This window comes from Schistocerca nitens, chromosome 4 (genome assembly GCF_023898315.1).
Source record: "Schistocerca nitens isolate TAMUIC-IGC-003100 chromosome 4, iqSchNite1.1, whole genome shotgun sequence".
NCBI lineage: Eukaryota > Metazoa > Arthropoda > Insecta > Orthoptera > Acrididae > Schistocerca > Schistocerca nitens.
Window position 1 is genome coordinate 869,897,692 of NC_064617.1, and position 18,970 is coordinate 869,916,661.

The 18,970-nt window shown below is 39.3% G+C and overlaps 1 protein-coding gene across 3 annotated transcripts in view; it reads left to right on the forward strand.

The window, feature by feature from the left end:
- LOC126253351 (adenosine 3'-phospho 5'-phosphosulfate transporter 2) overlaps nucleotides 1-18,970 on the forward strand; it is a 56,484-nt gene that overhangs the window by 26,224 nt on the left and 11,290 nt on the right. For 2 of the 3 annotated variants that reach the window (XM_049954621.1, XM_049954622.1), the window contains exon 5: nucleotides 7,125-7,306. In XM_049954621.1, the coding sequence (XP_049810578.1) occupies nucleotides 7,125-7,306 (182 nt within the window). Of the gene's footprint in view, nucleotides 1-7,124; nucleotides 7,307-12,533; nucleotides 12,673-18,970 lie in introns of all 3 variants that reach the window. The other variant, XR_007545945.1, reaches the window with a different exon arrangement.

Below are 18,970 nucleotides of genomic sequence, written 5' to 3' on the forward strand. Positions count from 1 at the left end.
CTTTGAAGATCCTTCAATCCAGATCTGTGACAATACCCTGTACCTTCTCCATCCCCCTCCTTACTCCTTTGACTACCCCCAACACTGCCCACATGACCCTTCTCAAACATTGCCTTTTACTTCTCCTCAGACAAGGCCAACATTACTGCCTCCATTGACTCCTCTGCGAGGCTTGTCATTACCATCCCTCGTCTGCCCACATCCTCAACCTACTCACCCTCCCCTCACATTCCTTTATCATGTGCAGGTCGTCCCCTCCAGCTCCCTTTTTGGCACCAAGATTACTTGCTTTCCTCACCACCTCCTTTCTCACCAAGCAACAGTCGATCCTCGCCTGCCCCCACGGCAGCTGCAACACAGCTGGGGACAATGCTGGGTCTTTGGTGTGACGTCATAAGCGAGTGACTGCGTGTGAGATCGCTCTCCAAGTTTTTATATATTTTTAGGTTTCTGATACATATTTTAACGGTTTTTGTGATAATATTTACTATATAAGTGACTTATTAGTGGTTTCTTGATTCACCTCTGCCTTTCTTGTGTTGTGACCTGATCTTTGTGAGTGTTTTGTATTGAGCAACGTAACCTCTTACCTGTGTTTACATTCCGCGCTGACCAGTTGCAGCTGTAGCGGCGCATCGAAAGCTAAGTACTAATTAATTGTTTGTGTATAGTGGTTTATTTAGGAACTTTAGTAGTTTTCAACCAGAGTTTTCTGTGTTTTCTGGTGAAATAATTTCAGAAGAACCTTTTGGGAACTGTTTTCAGCTTCGTTACTGTGTCATTAGACGTTTGATTCTCTTTCTGTATTAGTCTTTTGTTATATTCACATTTGTTGTTTATTAATACTGTTAATAATAGTAGTTACTTCCCTTGTAGAGTAAGTTTGTGTTTATTGTAGTCAGGTTTTTAACATCTTCTTATTGTAGTAGCGGAACTTAGAAAAAGTAAAATTTTACCATGAGTGAGAAATGTGGGCTTTGCCGTAGATTCGTGAGTAGTGGATTGCGGTGTGAAACTTGTTCGAAGTATTTTCACTGGGGGGAATGCAGTGGGGAAGCCAGTGGGCATTCTGGTGAGATCTTCTCCTGGAACTGCAGGTTATGTAGCAAGAGTAAGTTGATAGAGGAGCAGGAGCGTAAGATCTGTGCCCTTCAGGTACAGTTGAAAAACGCACAGGAGGAGCTAGATAGGATGAGGAGGGAGAAGGGAGTTGGGGAATGGGAGCTGGCTGTTGGCAAGAGATCTGCTAGGAGAAGAAGATTTTCAGATAGTTTTACTATTGGTGTTTACAATAGATGTGACCAACTGTCAGAGTCTAGTGGAGAGGAATCTCTAGTAGCTGTAGATGTAGAAAATATGCAGCAGACCTCGGTAGTTTCGGTGGCTAGAACAGTTGCAAAGTCAAAGAGGAAGAAGAAGGTTCTGCTGTTAGGTAGTTCTCATGGTAGAGGTGTAGGCCAGCAGTTGCAGGAAGTGCTGGGAAGTGAGTACCAGGTCACCAGCATTGTGAAGCCTAATGCAGGATTGGCTCAGGTGACTGTTAACATAGGGGGGTTATGTAGGGATTTTACTAAAGAGGATCAGGTAGTGATTGTGGGTGGGGATGGTAACAGTATTGATAGGGATGGGGAGTATGACATAGATGGTGACCTGGAAAAGATAGCCACTCAGACTGGCAACACGAATGTGCATTTTGTGTAACTGTTTCAGCGTCACGATTGGCTTCATCTTAATACAGCCATCAGGCGTAATAACATGAGACTTGGGGGTGCGCTGATGACAAAAAGCATAGGTCACATTTCAGTGGTGTCGGTGGAGTCTATCAGCAGGACGGGTTTCACTAGACATGGCCTGCACCTCAACAGGTATGGGAAGGGGAGGTTGGCAAAGCTTATAGGTGACAGCATAGGTGGGGTTGATGGGATCACTCATGGGAAAATTCCTGCAGTAGTGGGTGTTAGAGCTGCACCTTTTTTAGATTGAAGTCAGCTGATAGGTATTTCTGCTTAAGGGAAGTCCCTCTAACGAAGGAACCACTTTTGACAAAGCATAGGTATCCGAGTAATGAGCGAATTAGTATATTTCATTAAAATATACAAGGTATTAGAGATAAAGTTAGTGAAATGCTTATAGATGTTGACTCTGAAATTATTGGTATATCTGAACACTTCTTAAATAAGGAGATAATTCAGAGGCTTCCTTTACCAGGATACAGGTTGGCTGGCAGCTTTTCGAGGAGCTCTTTGCGGTGTGGGGGAGTAGCCATGTATGTGAAAAATGGCATCCCATTTGCGTCAATTGATGTTTCAAAGTACTGCACTGAAAAGGTGTTTGAATGTTGTGCAGGTGTGGTTAAATTTAACGGAGCTAAACTTCTAACTGTTGTTATTTATAGATCCCCAGACTCCGATTTCACAACATTTTTGCTAAAGCTAGAGGAGGTTCTTGGTTCACTTTATAGGAAATACAAAAAGTTAGTTATATGTGGTGACTTCAATATTAATTGTATAAGTGATTGTGCAAGGATGAGGATGCTGGTAGACCTCCTTAATTCATATAATCTTATGCAAACCGTATTCTTTCCAACGAGAGTGCAAGGGAACAGTAGAACAACCATAGACAACATTTTTGTTCATTCCTCATTACTAGAAGGGCATTCTGTTAGCAAAAAGGTGAGTGGCCTTTCAGATCATGATGCACAAATTTTAACTCTAAAAGATTTTTGTGCTGCAACACGTGTTAAATATAGTCATCAGCTGTTTAGGAAAGCTGATCCAGTTGCTGTAGAGACTTTTGTAAACCTTATCAAGGAACAAGAGTGGCAAGATGTTTATAGCGCTGATACAGTAGACGATAAATATAATGCTTTTCTCAAGACTTTTCTCGTGCTCTTTGAAAGTTGCTTTCCGTTAGAACGTTCAAAACAGGGTACTAGCACAAACAGGCAGTCTGCGTGGCTGACTAGAGGGATAAGAATATCTTGTAGAACAAAGTGGCAATTATATCAAATCGTTAGAAACAGTCAAAATCTAAATGCAGAATCCCATTACAAACAGTATTGTAAGGTGCTTAAAAATGTTATTAGGAAGGCAAAAAGTATGTGGTATGCAGATAGAATAGCTAAGTTTCAAGATAAAATTAAAACCACATGGTCAGTCGTAAAGGAAAAGGCTGGTCTGCAGAGACAGGTCAAGGATATAGAACCAGTGCGTAATGGGAGTGTCCGTGTTACTGATAAGTCGCATATATGTGCAGTATTTAATAATCACTTTCTGAATATAGCAGGTGAACTAAATAGAAACCTAGTCCCAACAGGGAATCATATAGCGCTCTTAGAAAAAAGTGTTCCGAGACTGTTACCTGAAATGAAATGCTCCTCCATGACACTGACAAGAGGGAGATTGAGTTAATAATTAAATCACTAAAGACCAAGAACTCTCATGGATATGACGGGGTATCTAGCAGAATACTGAAGTATTGTTCTATGTATGTTAGCCCAGTACTTAGCCATATCTGTAACTTTTCCTTTAGGAGTGGTCGGTTTCCTGACCGATTAAAGTACTCGGTAGTGAAGCCACTTTATAAAAAGGGAGACAGGGATAATGTTGACAATTATAGACCTATTTCTATGCCATCGGTGTTTGCTAAAGTTATCGAGAAGGTTGTATAATACAAGATTACTGGAGCATTTAAATTCACATAATTTGCTGTCAAATGTTCAGTTTGGTTTTAGAAATGGTTTAACAACTGAAAATGCTGTATTCTCTTTTCTCTGTGAAGTTTTGGACGGATTAAATAAAAGGTTGCAAACGCTAGGTGTTTTCTTTGATTTAACGAAGACTTTTGACTGTGTTGACTACAAAATATTACTGCAGAAGTTGGACCATTATGGAGTAAGGGGAGTAGCTTACAATTGGTTCGCCTCTTACTTTAAGAACAGAAAGCAGAAGGTAATTCTCTGCAATATTGAGAGTGGTAGTGATGTTCAGTCCCAATGGGGCACTGTTAAGTGGGGCGTTCCCCAAGGGTTGGTGCTGGGGCCACTGCTGTTTCTTATTTATATAAATGATATGCCTTCTAGTATTACAGGTGATTCAAAAATATTTCTGTTTGTTGATGACACCAGCTTGATAGTGAAGGATCTTGTGTGTAATATTGAAACAGTATCAAATAACGTAGTTCATGAAATAAGTTCGTGGCTTGTGGAAAATAATTTGATGCTAAATCACAGTAAGACTCAGTTTTTACAGTTTCTAACTCAAAATTCAACAAGAACCGATATTTTGACCAGACAAAATGGGCATATTATAAGCGAGACGGAACAGTTCAAGTTCCTAGGCGTTCGGATAGATAGTAAGCTGTTGTGGAAAGCCCATGTTCAGGATCTTGTTCAGAAACTAAATGCTGCTTTATTTACCATTAGAACTGTATCTGAAATAAGTGACACTTCAACACGAAAAGTAGTCTACTTCGCATATTTTCATACGCTTATGTCGTATGGTATTATTTTTCGGGGTAATTCTTCTGATTCAAAAAGGGTATTTTTGGCTCAAAAACGGGCTGTTCGAGCTATATGTGGTGTAAGTTCGAGAACCTCTTGTCGACCCCTATTCAATAGTCTGGGAATTCTGACATTGCCCTCACAGTATATATTTTCTTGAATGTCGTTTGTTGTTAGCAATATTAGCCTATTCCCAAGAGTTAGCAGCTTTCACTCAGTTAATACTAGGCAGAAATCCAATCTGCATGTGGAATGCTCGTCCTTGACTCTTGTGCAGAAAGGAGTGCAGTATTCTGCTGCATCCATTTTCAATAAGCTACCACAAGAACTCAAAAATCTTAGCAGTAGCCCAAACTCTTTTAAGTCTAAACTGAAGAGTTTCCTCATGGCTCACTCCTATTCTGTCGAGGAGCTCCTGGAAGAGCTAAAAAATTAAGCTAATTCCAATGTTACATTGTTGATTTTCTTTATTTAAATTTACGACTTGTCACCTGAATATGTTTTTTTTATATTTCATTTTATCTGTTTCTAATATCGTGTTATAATTTCATGTATTGACTCGTTCCATGACCATGGAGACTTCTCCTTAATTTGGTTCCACGGAACAATAAATAAATAAATAAATAAAATGTGTCTCATCACATTGGGAGCTCCTCTGTCGACCACCACCTCTCTGAGGACTAACTTCTTTGACTTACACACAGCCGGCCGCGGTGGCCGTGCGGTTCTGGCGCTGCAGTCCGGGACCGCTACGGTCGCAGGTTCGAATCCTGCCTCGGGCATGGGTGTGTGTGATGTCCTTAGGTTAGTTAGGTTTAAGTAGTTCTAAGTTCTAGGGGACTTATGACCTAAGATGTTGAGTCCCATAGTGCTCAGAGCCATTTGAACCATTTGAACTTACACACAGTGTGCTCTTGTTCATCCATGTTGAGTGTTGTTTTTGTATCCCTTGTGATCTTTGTGTAAAAAGGCTTCATTAATAAAGTGTTTATTATTTAGTAGTGTTCACTTCTGACTGCGCCATAGTATTGGAATACCACAGTCCTCTTCCACGCCACCACTTCCCTCCGTTATCAAATTAAATATTTATTGATGCCTCAAGATGTGTCCTACAATCTATCCTCTCTTACACCAAGATGTACCGCTGTTTTATTCTCCATGATTTGATACAGTGCCTGTTTGTTAAGTACCCAACCTACCCATCCAATGTTCATCATTCTTCTCAGCACCACATTTCAAAAGTGTCTATTGTTGCCATATTGTTGATTATGCACAAATCAGTTCCATAAACTGAAAAGACTTTTTAACACTTTTTCAGAAAAGCATTTCTTGCTATTACCATTCTAAAATTTATATTGTTTGCTTGTGCCATTGTCAGTTGGTTTGCTGCCCTTACAGAAAAACTTGTCTACTGCTTTTACCATCTCATTTCATAATCTAGCTCCCGCAGCAGCACCTGAATTTGATTGGACTTTACAACAGTACCCTTATTTTCCTGTAATTGGTATTCATCTTTAATCTCTTTTCGGGAGACTATCCATAGTTCAAAAGATCTTCCAAAGTGTTTCCTTCAGTCTTTTCTGGTTGCTGCTTCCTGCATTCTCTAGATCAAGGAAACAATCAGAAAAGTTCTGAAAGCTAGAGATTGAAACTGTTGTTTTATGTGTACTCTGTGTGAGAAATACTATTAACAGTTGATCTAAAATTGTCTATGCAGTGTGTAAAAAAAGGTCACAGCCCAAATTTCAGAACTCATTCCCCATACAAATAGAAGAAGAAAATATTTACTTGGAGATGAGTCAAGAAACATTTCATTTCTTAGAGAATACTCGACCAAGTATTTTAGAAGATGTGTCTTTATCCATGTAGTGAAACATACTTCCAGCATGATGGAGCTGCTGCTCATTTCATTGTTAATGCACATTGCCTTCTAGATAATAGATTCCATGGCAGATGAAGACATGGATCAGTTAACTGGCCTTTACATTTTCCTAAACTGAATCTACTAGACTTTTTTTTGGAGGAGGCGGGGTGAGGGGGGGGAGTCGGTCACTTGAGGGCTCTTGTGTATTGAACCCCGGTGCAAGACCCAAAAAGTCTTCATGGCCATATTGTGAAGGCATATACATTACTCCAGGGATATATTAGTGTATCCTGGATTCAGCCTCATGGGAGGCTGTTGCTTATATAAATGTAAGTAGAGGGTATTCTGAGTGTTTAATTTGAGAAAGTGTTTCATATAATGTGTTGCTACATTCTGTTCTTGTGTCTGTTTCTTTAATTCATGTGCTATGAAGAGTTGTAGAGAATTAATTCTAAAGTGGAAATAAAACATTTGCAGATGCATGCTCCTGCGATATATTTTCTCCTTTTACCTTGAAGGATATCCCTGAAAGTTGTGCCTTATTGTTTTGTTACACCTTGTATATTGCCACAAATATTCTCCCTGTAAAAGTATTGAAATGAATTATTTTCTTTCTTTCTGTTCTTTTTTTAATTCAGTTTTAGAATTTAGTTATAAGGAATACTATGATATTTATGAATCTCAGTTACCTAAAAAAGATCATCCCAGTGAATTGGATATGCAGTTACTGTACAGAAAACATTGATGTTGTGTCTGCAGCACCCCTTGGAGACATATGGCTACGCATTACTATTCTCAGTATCTGGTTACCTTGGAATCCAAATTGTACTGACACTCGTACGCACAAGTGGGGCCTTTGCCGCTGCTACCGTCACCACATGTCGCAAGGCTGTGTCCATTATCATCTCCTTCATGTTCTTTGACAAGCCATTCACATTCCAGTAAGTACACAATATATATAAATTTTGAGAATTCATTGACTACTCTATATAGCACTGTTTTGTGGCAGATATTTGATTTTGCCTCTTTATTCTTTAGATTATATTTTAATTATTATAGATATATAGTATATAATTTTATAAAATTGTTACAGATGATTGTAATATAATTTCATATTCTACAAGGGAGAAGTTCGTTAATGTGAGAGATACTAAGTTGCACTGTGATGTTAAACTGTAGCTTCCCCTATAACTTTCTGGATGAGTCAGTTCAAAAGTCAGAAGAAGAGGAGGACATGTCAACTCCAATAGTATGCTGCTTAGTAAAGCACTGTGATGTTATAGCCAGCCTAATGACAGCTTTACTTTATGTAAAGGAACAAATGCATGTGCAGCATGACCAGGCATGTCACTTGTGCTATCAATGCACTACGGTATTCAGTCAGCTGAAGAATCTTCGTGAAACCTGAGAATTGCCACAGAGTAATGAATGTCAGAAGTATTGAAAGATACATGTTTTTATTAGAGTGGTGAACTTATAACAAGATGGGAGGCGTGGTGTCAATGCCAGTAGACAACAGGAAGAGGCAGTGTACTGTGTGACAAAACAAGCAATAGCTTCAGTCTGGCACATCTGTTCATAGTATGTGTTGAAACATTTAACATTGATTTCATGTTAGTGTATGCATGGAAATAGCTATTTCACTATAGTAGTATTGAGTAATGATAGCACCAAACATATGCTAAAACTGATAACAGTAGTGTTCTAGTGTATATAAGTGTTGTGAGTAAGAAAGAAGCTGAAACGATGTTGACTAACAACCGAGATACAATCATACTGATTTCTTTTACTTAATAGGACCTGCTTTGTTATACTGGGAAGTGAGTTCCAGCAGAAACAATAGTGAGACTGAACATGCCTCAAGAAAGCTTGACAGAACCTTGACTGTTCTTACTTTACTTAAATAAGATAGGATCAGCAGCACTATCAGACTGTTCATTGATTATGCTGCTGTCTACAGGAAAGGAAATGCAGCAATAGTTAAGACAAAATTTCAACTTGGTGTAATGAAAGGAAGCTCTCTTTAAATGTGGATAAATGCAAGATAATCTCTACAATGCGGAGAAATAACCCAGTAATATCCTGTGGCAACCCGTGGGGCTACTACCCACTTTGGCAGGCATCTGATACCACTGATACTGCTGCTGCCAAACTGTCACAGTCGCGACTCATATGCTTTTCTGCTGCAGCAGAGTTCGGCTGCCAGAGTGAGCAGTGCTCATTTTGTGATGGTATGGCGTACTGTCCCCTCTGACAGAAAAAAATTAGAACAGTGGATTTTGAGTTGTGGTATGATAGACCTTTTGCTGCAGTTGAAGCAATGTAAAACAAATGTTGTATTTACACTTTTACATTTTTAAAATGCTCAATAAGTGTTAAAATAACATATTAAGAAGTCTAAATTTCAAAAATATCCCCTGGATGGTCACAGTACTGGAACTCCCTTTTTTTCCTGAGCACAGAGAGAGTATCAGATAACTTTTGTCACACTATTATTTATGTTCCCTGTTGCAATGTATCTGATTACAAGATCAGTCACGAATACCTAAACCACATCAGACTCTTTAAATATGTGGGAGTAATACTAAGAAGTGATACAAAATGTAGCAGACACATGGAATCAGTAATAGGTAATACAAAGAGAAGAAGTGTTATAGATTATTGGAAGGATTAAGGGTTAGTTCATTGTGACCAACTGCACCACCATTTGGAATTATTTTTAAATAGGCATGACACAAATGTCAACAGAATTCAGGTAATGATGCTAGGATTGTAACAGGTCAGAGCAGCCTCTACAAAAATGTAATAGAGATTCTCAGGGAACTTAAAAGGTAATGTAAGAACACTGTGACGCTTTTTCTGGAAATTGGTTGGCTAAATTTATAACCAGTTATCTAACGAAGACAGTGCAACATTTATACTTCTACCTTTGTGTATCTTCTACAGAGGTCACGAGATTAAGATGAGAGAGATTAGTGCATGTACAGAGGCATTTCTGTCTAAGACTGGCTTGATGCATCTCCCCCACCAATCTATCCTGTGCAGGCCTCTTTGTCTCTGCATAACTGTACTGCAATCTACATCCATCTGAACCAGCTTACTGTAGTCAAGTCTTTGTCTCCCTATACAATTCCTGCATCCCCCTCCACCCCTCCCCTCCACCACCATACCACCACACACACACACACACACACACACACACACACACACACACAAATACAAGCATTCCTCAGTTACCAAACTGAAGATTTCTTGATCCCTTCTTTTAGTCAAGTGGTGTGATAAATTTCTTTGATTCTACCCATCTTTTGTAGCACAAATATTTTCAGAAAATGCTTCCTAACACTTAAATTGCAGGATATAAAAATGTTGTCTCATTTTCAGAAAATGCTTTTCTTACTATTGTAAGTCTACATTTTATATCCTCTGTGGTTCAGCTATTCTAGTTCTCTTGCCTGTTGTCGTATAGCAAAACTCAACTACTTTCAGTTTATTATTTCCTAATCTAATTCCCTCAGTGCTGGCTTTATATAATTTGGGTGCTCTCTGTTACCCCTTATTTTCTATTGTTGTTTCTATTTTATAACATATTTTCAAGACATATATGTTCTGTTCCACTGATCTTCCAAGTACATTGATGCATCTGACAGAATTGCGAAGGCATTGGCAAACCTTAAAGTTTTTATTTTATTTCACTCAACTTTAATTCCCTTTCCTAATTTCTCTTTGCCTTTCTTTACTGCAGTCCTGTCTTGCTCCTTTCTCAATTGTTGCCTACTTTCCATGTCGTTTAACTCTTAAGAGAGACATATACACAGTCACTTCTCTCTTGCTCAATTAGAGTATGGAATATAGCAGAAAATTTCCAATATTAGTACAAAGTACCCTTCACCATGGAGTATGCTTTGGCTTGCAGGATATATACATAAAAAAGTGTAGGTAGAATGTGTCACATACCCACCTTCTTATCTGCTCACCACTCTAGGTGTGGTCCAACCATACAGCGACACACTATTTTGTCTTAACTTGCTTGCTGAACAGGCCAATGGCCTTGCCATGATGGTAACACCGGTTTCCATCAGATCACCAAAGTTAAACACTGTCGAGCTTGGCTAGCATTTGGATTACTATACACATAACTAGGTCTACTTTGAGTCTTCTGGTCAATTCCACAATGCCATGTCTTGTAGGCGATAACATCTCTATCGGCGAAAGATTCCAGTCCAGGAAGGGAAGCGTTTTCACAAAGCACAATGCTAGGGTAAACCAACCACTATCAGAATTTCCAGTAGCGACATCTAGAGTAAAATTAACTCTGCAGCCACGGAAGAATATAGGTCCATTTAATATGCTGAGACCTTTTGTGGGCAAGTACACACATAACATACGAAACTCAGCTGATTTTATCAATAGACTGGGAGCTCTTCGTCTTAGCAGTGTAGACCTCCTAGTAAATTTTGATGTGGTCTCACTTTTTACAAAATTTCCTCTTTCAGATTCTTTGACATTGATTGGTAACATGTTTCCTGTTGATATCACTGCTTTGTTTAGGCACACTCTTTCCTCAAGTTATTTTATGTTTAATCAATAATACTTTGAACAGACATGGTTCGCCATGGGTAGCCCCCTGTCTCCCTTGGTGGTCAACCTTTTTATGGAAGATTTTGAGGAGAGAGTGCTTGAATCAGCTGCCCTGAAACCAACAGTTTTTTGGAGGTATGTGGACGATACTTTCGTGGTATGGCCTCATGGAGAAGACAAATTAATGGACTTTCTACATCATCTCAACTCCATTCATAGCAACATCCAGTTTACCATGGAAATAGAGAAAGATGGTTGTTTGCCTTTCTTGGATGTCCTGGTTTGAAGGAAGAATGATGGTTCTCTAGGGCATTCAGTTTATCGGAAACCCACTCATACTTATCTGTACCTGCAAGCATTGAGTTGCCATCACCCATCGCAAACCATGAGTGTGCTTAAAACACTTGTTCATAGAGCTCATACTGTCTCAGATCTAGTAGATCATACTGTCTCAGATCTAGATAGCTTACCTCAAGAACTCGCCCATCTAAAGACAATATTAAGTGAAAATGGGTATTCTATCCGGCAGATTAACAGGGCACTAACAGTTAAAACTAAGAAGCAGGAAGTGGATAAAGAGGAGAACATGCCAGAACAATCTTTAGCTTTTCTTCCTTTCGTTGGCAACACTTTGTTTAAAATAGCAAGAATCCTCCGAAAATTTCAGGTAAAAGTGGTTGTCCACCCACCATCGAAGATTGCAGATGTTGTGGGATCAGTAAAGGAAAAACTGTTACTACAAAAGGCTGGAATTTACAAGATACCGTGCCATTGTGGTATGGCTTATATAGGTCAAACCACACGCACCATGAAAGAATGCTACACTGAACATCATCGTTACTCCCGCCTTTTGCGGCCAAGCAAGTCCACTATTGCTGAACATTGTATTTCTACTGTACATTCAATGGAGTATGAGAAATCAATGATTTTGTCCACAGCAACATCTTTCTGGGACTCCGTTATTAAAGAATCCATAGAAATACGTCTGGCGTATAATCTGTTGAACCATGACAGCGGCTACCAGCTTGACAGTGCATGGAATCCCATCATCTCCATGATTTGCTCAAATCGAAGACGACAGAGTGCGCCGAGGGCCGCGGCAAACAGCAATGTAGGGGGCAACTGACTTCTGCCATTCCACTAGGGAGGGCGCTGCTGGCAGGCAGTGTGGTCTGTCTATCAAGTTTTCGACGGATGCGCAGAATAGTTACAGCGCGCTATATATTGCGGAACGAAGGACATTTTCGCCTGTCTGTGACAGCTCACTTGAAGATGACTGGCAGGTGCCCAGTTGAAATATCGTGCGAGGTATTGAACGACGACTGGCTGCAAGCCCAAAATTTGTTTGAACAGTCAATTTGCCGAATTTTAAAATTCAAAATAATGAACAGTTCTAAACACCTCATACCATGGCAAATGTTTTTATTTTCAAGTGAGTGTGCGCTCACAAACTGAAGGCTGAGTTGTTTCATAAAATGGGAGTGGATGAAATCCATCGGCTTTCTCATAGTAACTAATTACCCAGCTGGCATGTGTAGGATCAATTATAATGCCAAAGCGGCTACAGAAAGTTCCATAATGTTGCAGGAGCAATGGACAAGAATAACTGCTGGCCTGTAAATGAAGGTCTTCCTGCCGGGGAGAGTGGCAGAGGACACTCCTGTACTACACAGACGTAATAATAGCTTCAAACAAGCGACTTCCCTCCTGTTTCCAGTCAGTAATGGTAATGTATTGGCAGTACATTTGGTAAAGGGATTAGTAAGGTGGTGGTTTTTAAGGTCTTTGTCACAAATTATCCTCCATTTCAGTGACATAGCGGTATTCTTGAATTTTAATTGGGTTTGTCTGTAGGTTTGAAACAATAATCCTGAGAAAAAAGGAAACTATCTGGTTTTGGAAAATAGCAACACTTGCTCTTGTAAACATCATATACTAAGCAGCGCTTATGGCATATAGATCACAGTGTGCCACATTTAGTAGGCTGTGTTTTATTTTTGGACCAGAAGGCAGCAGTAGATCTGCTCTCTATTTTAAGTGGCATTCAAATGAATGTGGTGAGCCTTTTAATATTTTGTGATTTTTCCAACTTGTTTCCAAAACTTTTTGGGAGATGTTCTTAATGTGTTAGCAGGGTGACTGGTGCACCCATGTTCTTTGTATGTAGTCATCTGGTCACATATCCCTGTGCCATTCATTTAGCTACTCTGTCATTTTCCTTCTGTTTTCATCCCAGGTATAGCAACTTTCACTATTTCTCCTTTGTTTTACAGCATTTGATGTTGGATGATTGTGTGGATCACCGCGAGTGAGTAGGAGTTGGTGAGTGAGTGAATTAGGGGGGAAGTGTGCCCAAGTTTGTACTCTTTTACTCATATTCGTTTCTTTTAATATCTGTAAGGGCACTGATAATCTCGCTGTTGAGCACATGTAAACTGCAAAAACATCAACAACAGCGACATCATATGCTCAGCGGTGCAGTCGCTTTTAGAAAACACAAAATGTCATTAAAAGTTATCTAATAACATTAACATTTTTTACATGCTTTAGCAATTTCTCTTGATATTAAGCAAGCATGAAGGAAAAATTGTGTACACAACCTAGCAGAATGTCATGTTTAGTTTAGTTATGTCATGTCCCGTTGATCATTTTCACGATTATTTTATCAATACGATGTGGAACAAGTCAGATTACAAGATATACAGGGTGATCCATCTGAAGTTTCGGATGAGATTATCTCGAAAACTATACATCGGGTAGAAATAGTGGGTAAGACAAGTTTATATGCTCAAAGGGGGACATCAAATGATACTACACGTGACCTCCAGCCCCCGCCCCCTTGGGTGGGGTGGGGGGCAACTTTTAAATCTTAACTGGAAACACCCATTTTTATTGCAGATTTGCATTCTCCATAAAAAGGTAATCAAGTTTTGTCTAAAACATTATTTAAACCATTGACAGATGGCACTGAAATCGAGAAAAAAGTAAAATTGGGGAAGAACTCTGATTTATTTAAAATTATCCGAGAAAGATGCATCATATCGATAAAAAATGTGCACCAATTCTTTCATTATGCCAAATTAAGCTATTTTTGTACAAAATGTACTGTATCCTACTTTTGGCATTACCCAGGAACGACATGGACGTAGTAGAATGATGTTCCCATGGGGTGCTTCATTAGTGTGAGTCCCCTTGCCTCTCACATGTTGGGGTGCGTCATTAGTGTGAGTCCCCTTGCCTCTCACACGTTGAGGTGCTTCATTAGTGTGAGTCCCTTGCCTCTCACAATTTGGGGTGCTTAATTAATTAAATTAGCCATGAAGAAATTGCTCAAAATTATCCCCATTTGCTTCAATGCATAAAGTCAATCGTCTGCGAAAGTTGTCCACAGTTTTGAGCAGCACATCCCATGGTATGGCTGCACACACTCTTCGAATGCATTGCTCCATATCGTTTCGGGTTGTGGGCTGTCTTTCATGAAAAATATTTTTTAAATAACCCCACAAGAAAAAATCAAGATATGTTAGGTCTGGTGAATGTGGAGGCCACTGAATTGGTCCGCCACATCCTATCCACCGACCAGGGTACCGTAAATTTAAAATGTTCCGTACATTTTTAGCATAATGGGGAGCTGCTCCGTCCTGTTGCAACCACATTCGTAGTCTAGTTTCTAAATAACATCTTCCATTAGCTCCAACAAATCATCATGGAGACATTGTAAATAAGATTCCCCAGTAACATTTCAGTCAAACAAATATGGTCCTATCAAGTAACCATTTAAAATTCCACACCAGACCATTAACGACAATTTGTGTTGACTGTCAATGGGTCTGTACCAGTGTGGATTGGCAGGGGACCAAAAATGACAATCATGACTATTTAATTTGCCATTGTTTTTGAATGTGGCTTCATCGGTGAACATAACACATCTAAAAAAAATCATTGTCACGTCTATCATTTCCAAGGTCCATTGGAAGAAATGCACTCATATTTGCATACCTTTTGGCGTTAATGCCTGTGTCAGTGTGATATGATACACATGATATTTATGTGCCTTCAAAATCCTCAAAACAGTTGATTTCAGTATTCCAGTATGTCTCTGAATCGCACGACTATTAATTTCAGGATCAAGTTGAACACAGGCGAGAACGATAAGGGTACGAGTGTCATTTTCATTGTATTCACGATGACGAGGTGGACGGTGCATATGTCCATTTCGAGCTCGTTGAGTGCAATTTTGAATAATGTTTTTGCTTGGATTTGTCTGTTTGGGAAACGATCTGCATACAATTGCGCAGCTGCAGCCTAATTGTTATAGCATTCACCTAAAATTAACATCATATCAACAATCTCTGTAGGAGGATAGTGAGCCATGTTTCGCTAAAGAATAATTTACTTTCGTCAGTTGATGTTTTACAGTTCACAATCTGAAAGTATAGTGACGTCTGATTGCATTGCACCGACCTTTATACTGAGTCATAGTTCACAGTTTGGCCATGGTAGCACCACAGTCGGGTGAGTAATGCAATTGTGAAGAGTTCCCTAACGAGATTTTAATACCATTCTGCTCCCTCCATCAAAAACTGTGGCAGGTAGGATACATTTTGTACAAAAATAGCTTAGTTTGGCATAATGAAAGAAATGGTGCACATTTTGTATCGATTTGATGCATCCTTCTCTGATCATTCTAAATAAATTGGAGTTCTTCCCCAATTTTAATGTTTCTCGATTTCAGCGCCATCTGTCAATGGTTTAAAAAATGTTTCAGACAAAACTTAATTTCTTTTTTTATGGAGAATCTGAATCTGACATAAAAAATGTGGGTTTCCATTTAAGATTTAAAAGTTGCCCCACCCAAGGGGGCGGAGGCTGGGAGTCACATGTAGTATCATTTGATGCCCCCCTTTGAGCTTACGAACTTGTCTTACCCACGATTTTTAGCCGATGTATAGTTTTCAAGATAATCTCATCCAAAACTTCAGATGGACCACCCTGTCTATACACACATGAATAGTGCTAATATTAATATCACTGAAATTTTTAGTTCTACACATGCAACTACATTTAGAGGTACAATTTTTTTTGTAAGCTTCAATGAGAGGAAGATAGCAATAACCTGTGTCCATTATTTAATGGTTCCTCTTTTTAAGATCATTAAAGCCCTGTAAATTTATTGTCATATTGTGTTCAAAAATATTAACCAAAATGCACAAATTAGTGTCAAAGAGTTTCCGAAATTTTGGAAATCAACTGAATTTAGGTGGGATTAAATACGTCAGGGTTTTTTTTTTTTTTTTTTTCCCCCCTAATGAGAACCTCTGACTAGAGCTAATAGATGACACACTCTCATCAAGACCTTAGCAGCTGGTTACTGTGCTGCCTTGTGTTTGTGCTGTTTATGATAACCCTGTATATGATGATGAACATACTAATTTCTCGTTCTTCACAATAGTGAAAACGTATCACAGCATATCTTAGCTAAGTTTTGAATCAATTTGAATAATGTTAGTGCAACAGAAAACTTGTTTATTCAGTTTTATCAATTATTATGAAGAGTTGACATGAATGCAGTGTTGCAAATTTTCGTACTTGTAAATTCCACGTCCATTTGCCACAACTTTATTTTCTGTCACATACTTTCACATTTGTATTCTACAATTTGAGCTGCTCTTGCATTTTCCTGAAAGGTGTGTGTATTTTAGTCTGATATGAATTAGGTGTCTGATTTCTTCAGTGTAACAAAAGGTGTCAGACAAAGTTTCGTTCTATCCCCTCAACTGTACAATTTCTTACAGATATGCCATTAGGGATGCTCTTGATGGCTGGACGAAAAGCATCTCAATTGGTGGAAGAACTATTAACAACCCCAAAATTTCTGGTGATACTGTACTTTTATTAATATTTTAGTTTGGTGACTTTCTGGTGCTGTGTGTATTTTAGTCTGATATGAATTAGGTGTCTGATTTCTTCAGTGTAACAAAAGGTGTCAGACAAAGTTTCGTTCTATCCCCTCAACTGTACAATTTCTTACAGATATGCCATTAGGGATGCTCTTGATGGCTGGACGAAAAGCATCTCAATTGGTGGAAGAACTATTAACAACCCCAAAATTTCTGGTGATACTGTACTTTTATTAATATTTTAGTTTGGTGACTTTCTGGTGCTGTAAGATACTTAAAGAACTGTACAACAACGCTTTTAGCCAACAGTAAAGATGAACTACATGAGCTACTACCAAAAGTAAAGGACTTTAGTGTATCATATGGGTTAGAAATCAATCTCACAAAGCCCAAACTGATGATAATTGATAGAGGAGCACAGGTCCAACTCGCAGGTCTTCTGGAAATCGTACATTCTTTCATCTATCTTGTGTCTGCCATCTGTGACAAAGGTGGTGACAATGAGATAAGAATATAGATCATACTAGGGCAAGTGGCTATGAACAAGCTCACCAAGGACAGGCAGAACAGAGTGATAATGAATAACACAAAGTTCTGGCGTGTTGAAGCTGTTATGTCTTCTTTTATAGTCAGAGACAAACAGCTCATTGTTGCATTTGAGCTTTGTTGCTGGTGCAGTATGCTGCACATAAAATGGACTGAAAGAAGAGCAGATGTGTTCATTATGGAGTGAGGCAGTATTTCAGGTGCCTTTCTCCTTATGTCAACCAAAAAATTCTCTAGTTCTTTGGTCATATTATGAGAAGAGATGGAGAAAATAATCATGGAAGGAAAGATTGAGGGCATGGCACCAAAGGGGAGGGGGACAATGAGTAGATGGGTACCTGAAATGAAGATGATCTTCAGTCTACCTCTTCAGCAGGCTGTAAGAGAAACTGTTAACGATGTGGGATCCAGGTGCTTGGTTCATGGGGTCACGACACACAGTAGTGGCACAATGATTGGTGGTGGTTGTGGTGGTGGTGACGAACTCACCATTTTTTATTGCACTTAATGCTTGCATGACAGGTGTCATGCAAGTACATGTTCATGTAGTCCAAATGTAAAATATAAATTTGAGAACCCACTGAATGGTTTGTGTACAGAGTTGTTGATAGACACCTAAAGAACTGAGAATATTGGTAGCCTTAGCATGAATCCTTTTTCAGAGCTATGCAACTAGTCTCCCCCTTTGCACACACACACACACACACACACACACACACACACACACACACACACACACACACACACCCTCTCTCTCTCCACTCACACATACAGAACTGCACAGCTGATTTCATTGTGTTGCCAGCACTGCAGCTCATCTGGTGCGACGGGTTTTGTCGTATTGGACAGGGAGCGAAGAGGTGGCGAATGGATGGACGGGAGAGGCAACACGCCCAAGAGATAGGAATGTGGCACCAGTGAGCTTACTCTAGCCATACAGAGGGGGAGTCATGTGCAGCACACAATGATACGTGTGAAGGAGTGAATTGGAAGGGGAAGGCAGAACTGAGGAAGGGATGCTGCAGAGAAGAGGGTGTGTGTACAGGATGATTGAAGTTAGATTTCTGCGACAGGGTAGATGTGGATGCGGGGCAGAAACTAGCAGAGATTGAGGCCAGAACTGTGTTGTTGGAGGTTATGTTGCAAGGACAACTGCTGAAGTGTTAACATGAGATTCTCCGGAATAACATGTTCAACTATTATCCTCTTAGGGTGCTGAAAGATGCTTGTGAAAGTAGAAAAAGTAATTAAGGTAGTTTGTAGACAGCAAACAAGCAGTTGTGTGCCCATTAAGATTGATATGTGCAGAAATGACGAACAAAGTGTGAAAACAGGAAATCAGCAAAGAGCGATATATGTAACTTGACTCAATGTACTCTTTGAGTTGTTGTAATAAGATTCACTCCATATATGTTGCTCAAGTTAATGTCAGATCTGTCCACCCAACTGTGTAGTGATTTTATTTGAGCAATAAAATACAAAAAAGTTCTGTCAAAAGACAGTGTTCTGAGTTTCTGTAACTAGTACTTCTCCATAACGTTAAAACATTTAATTTGGCACACTGAGTGAAGGACGCAG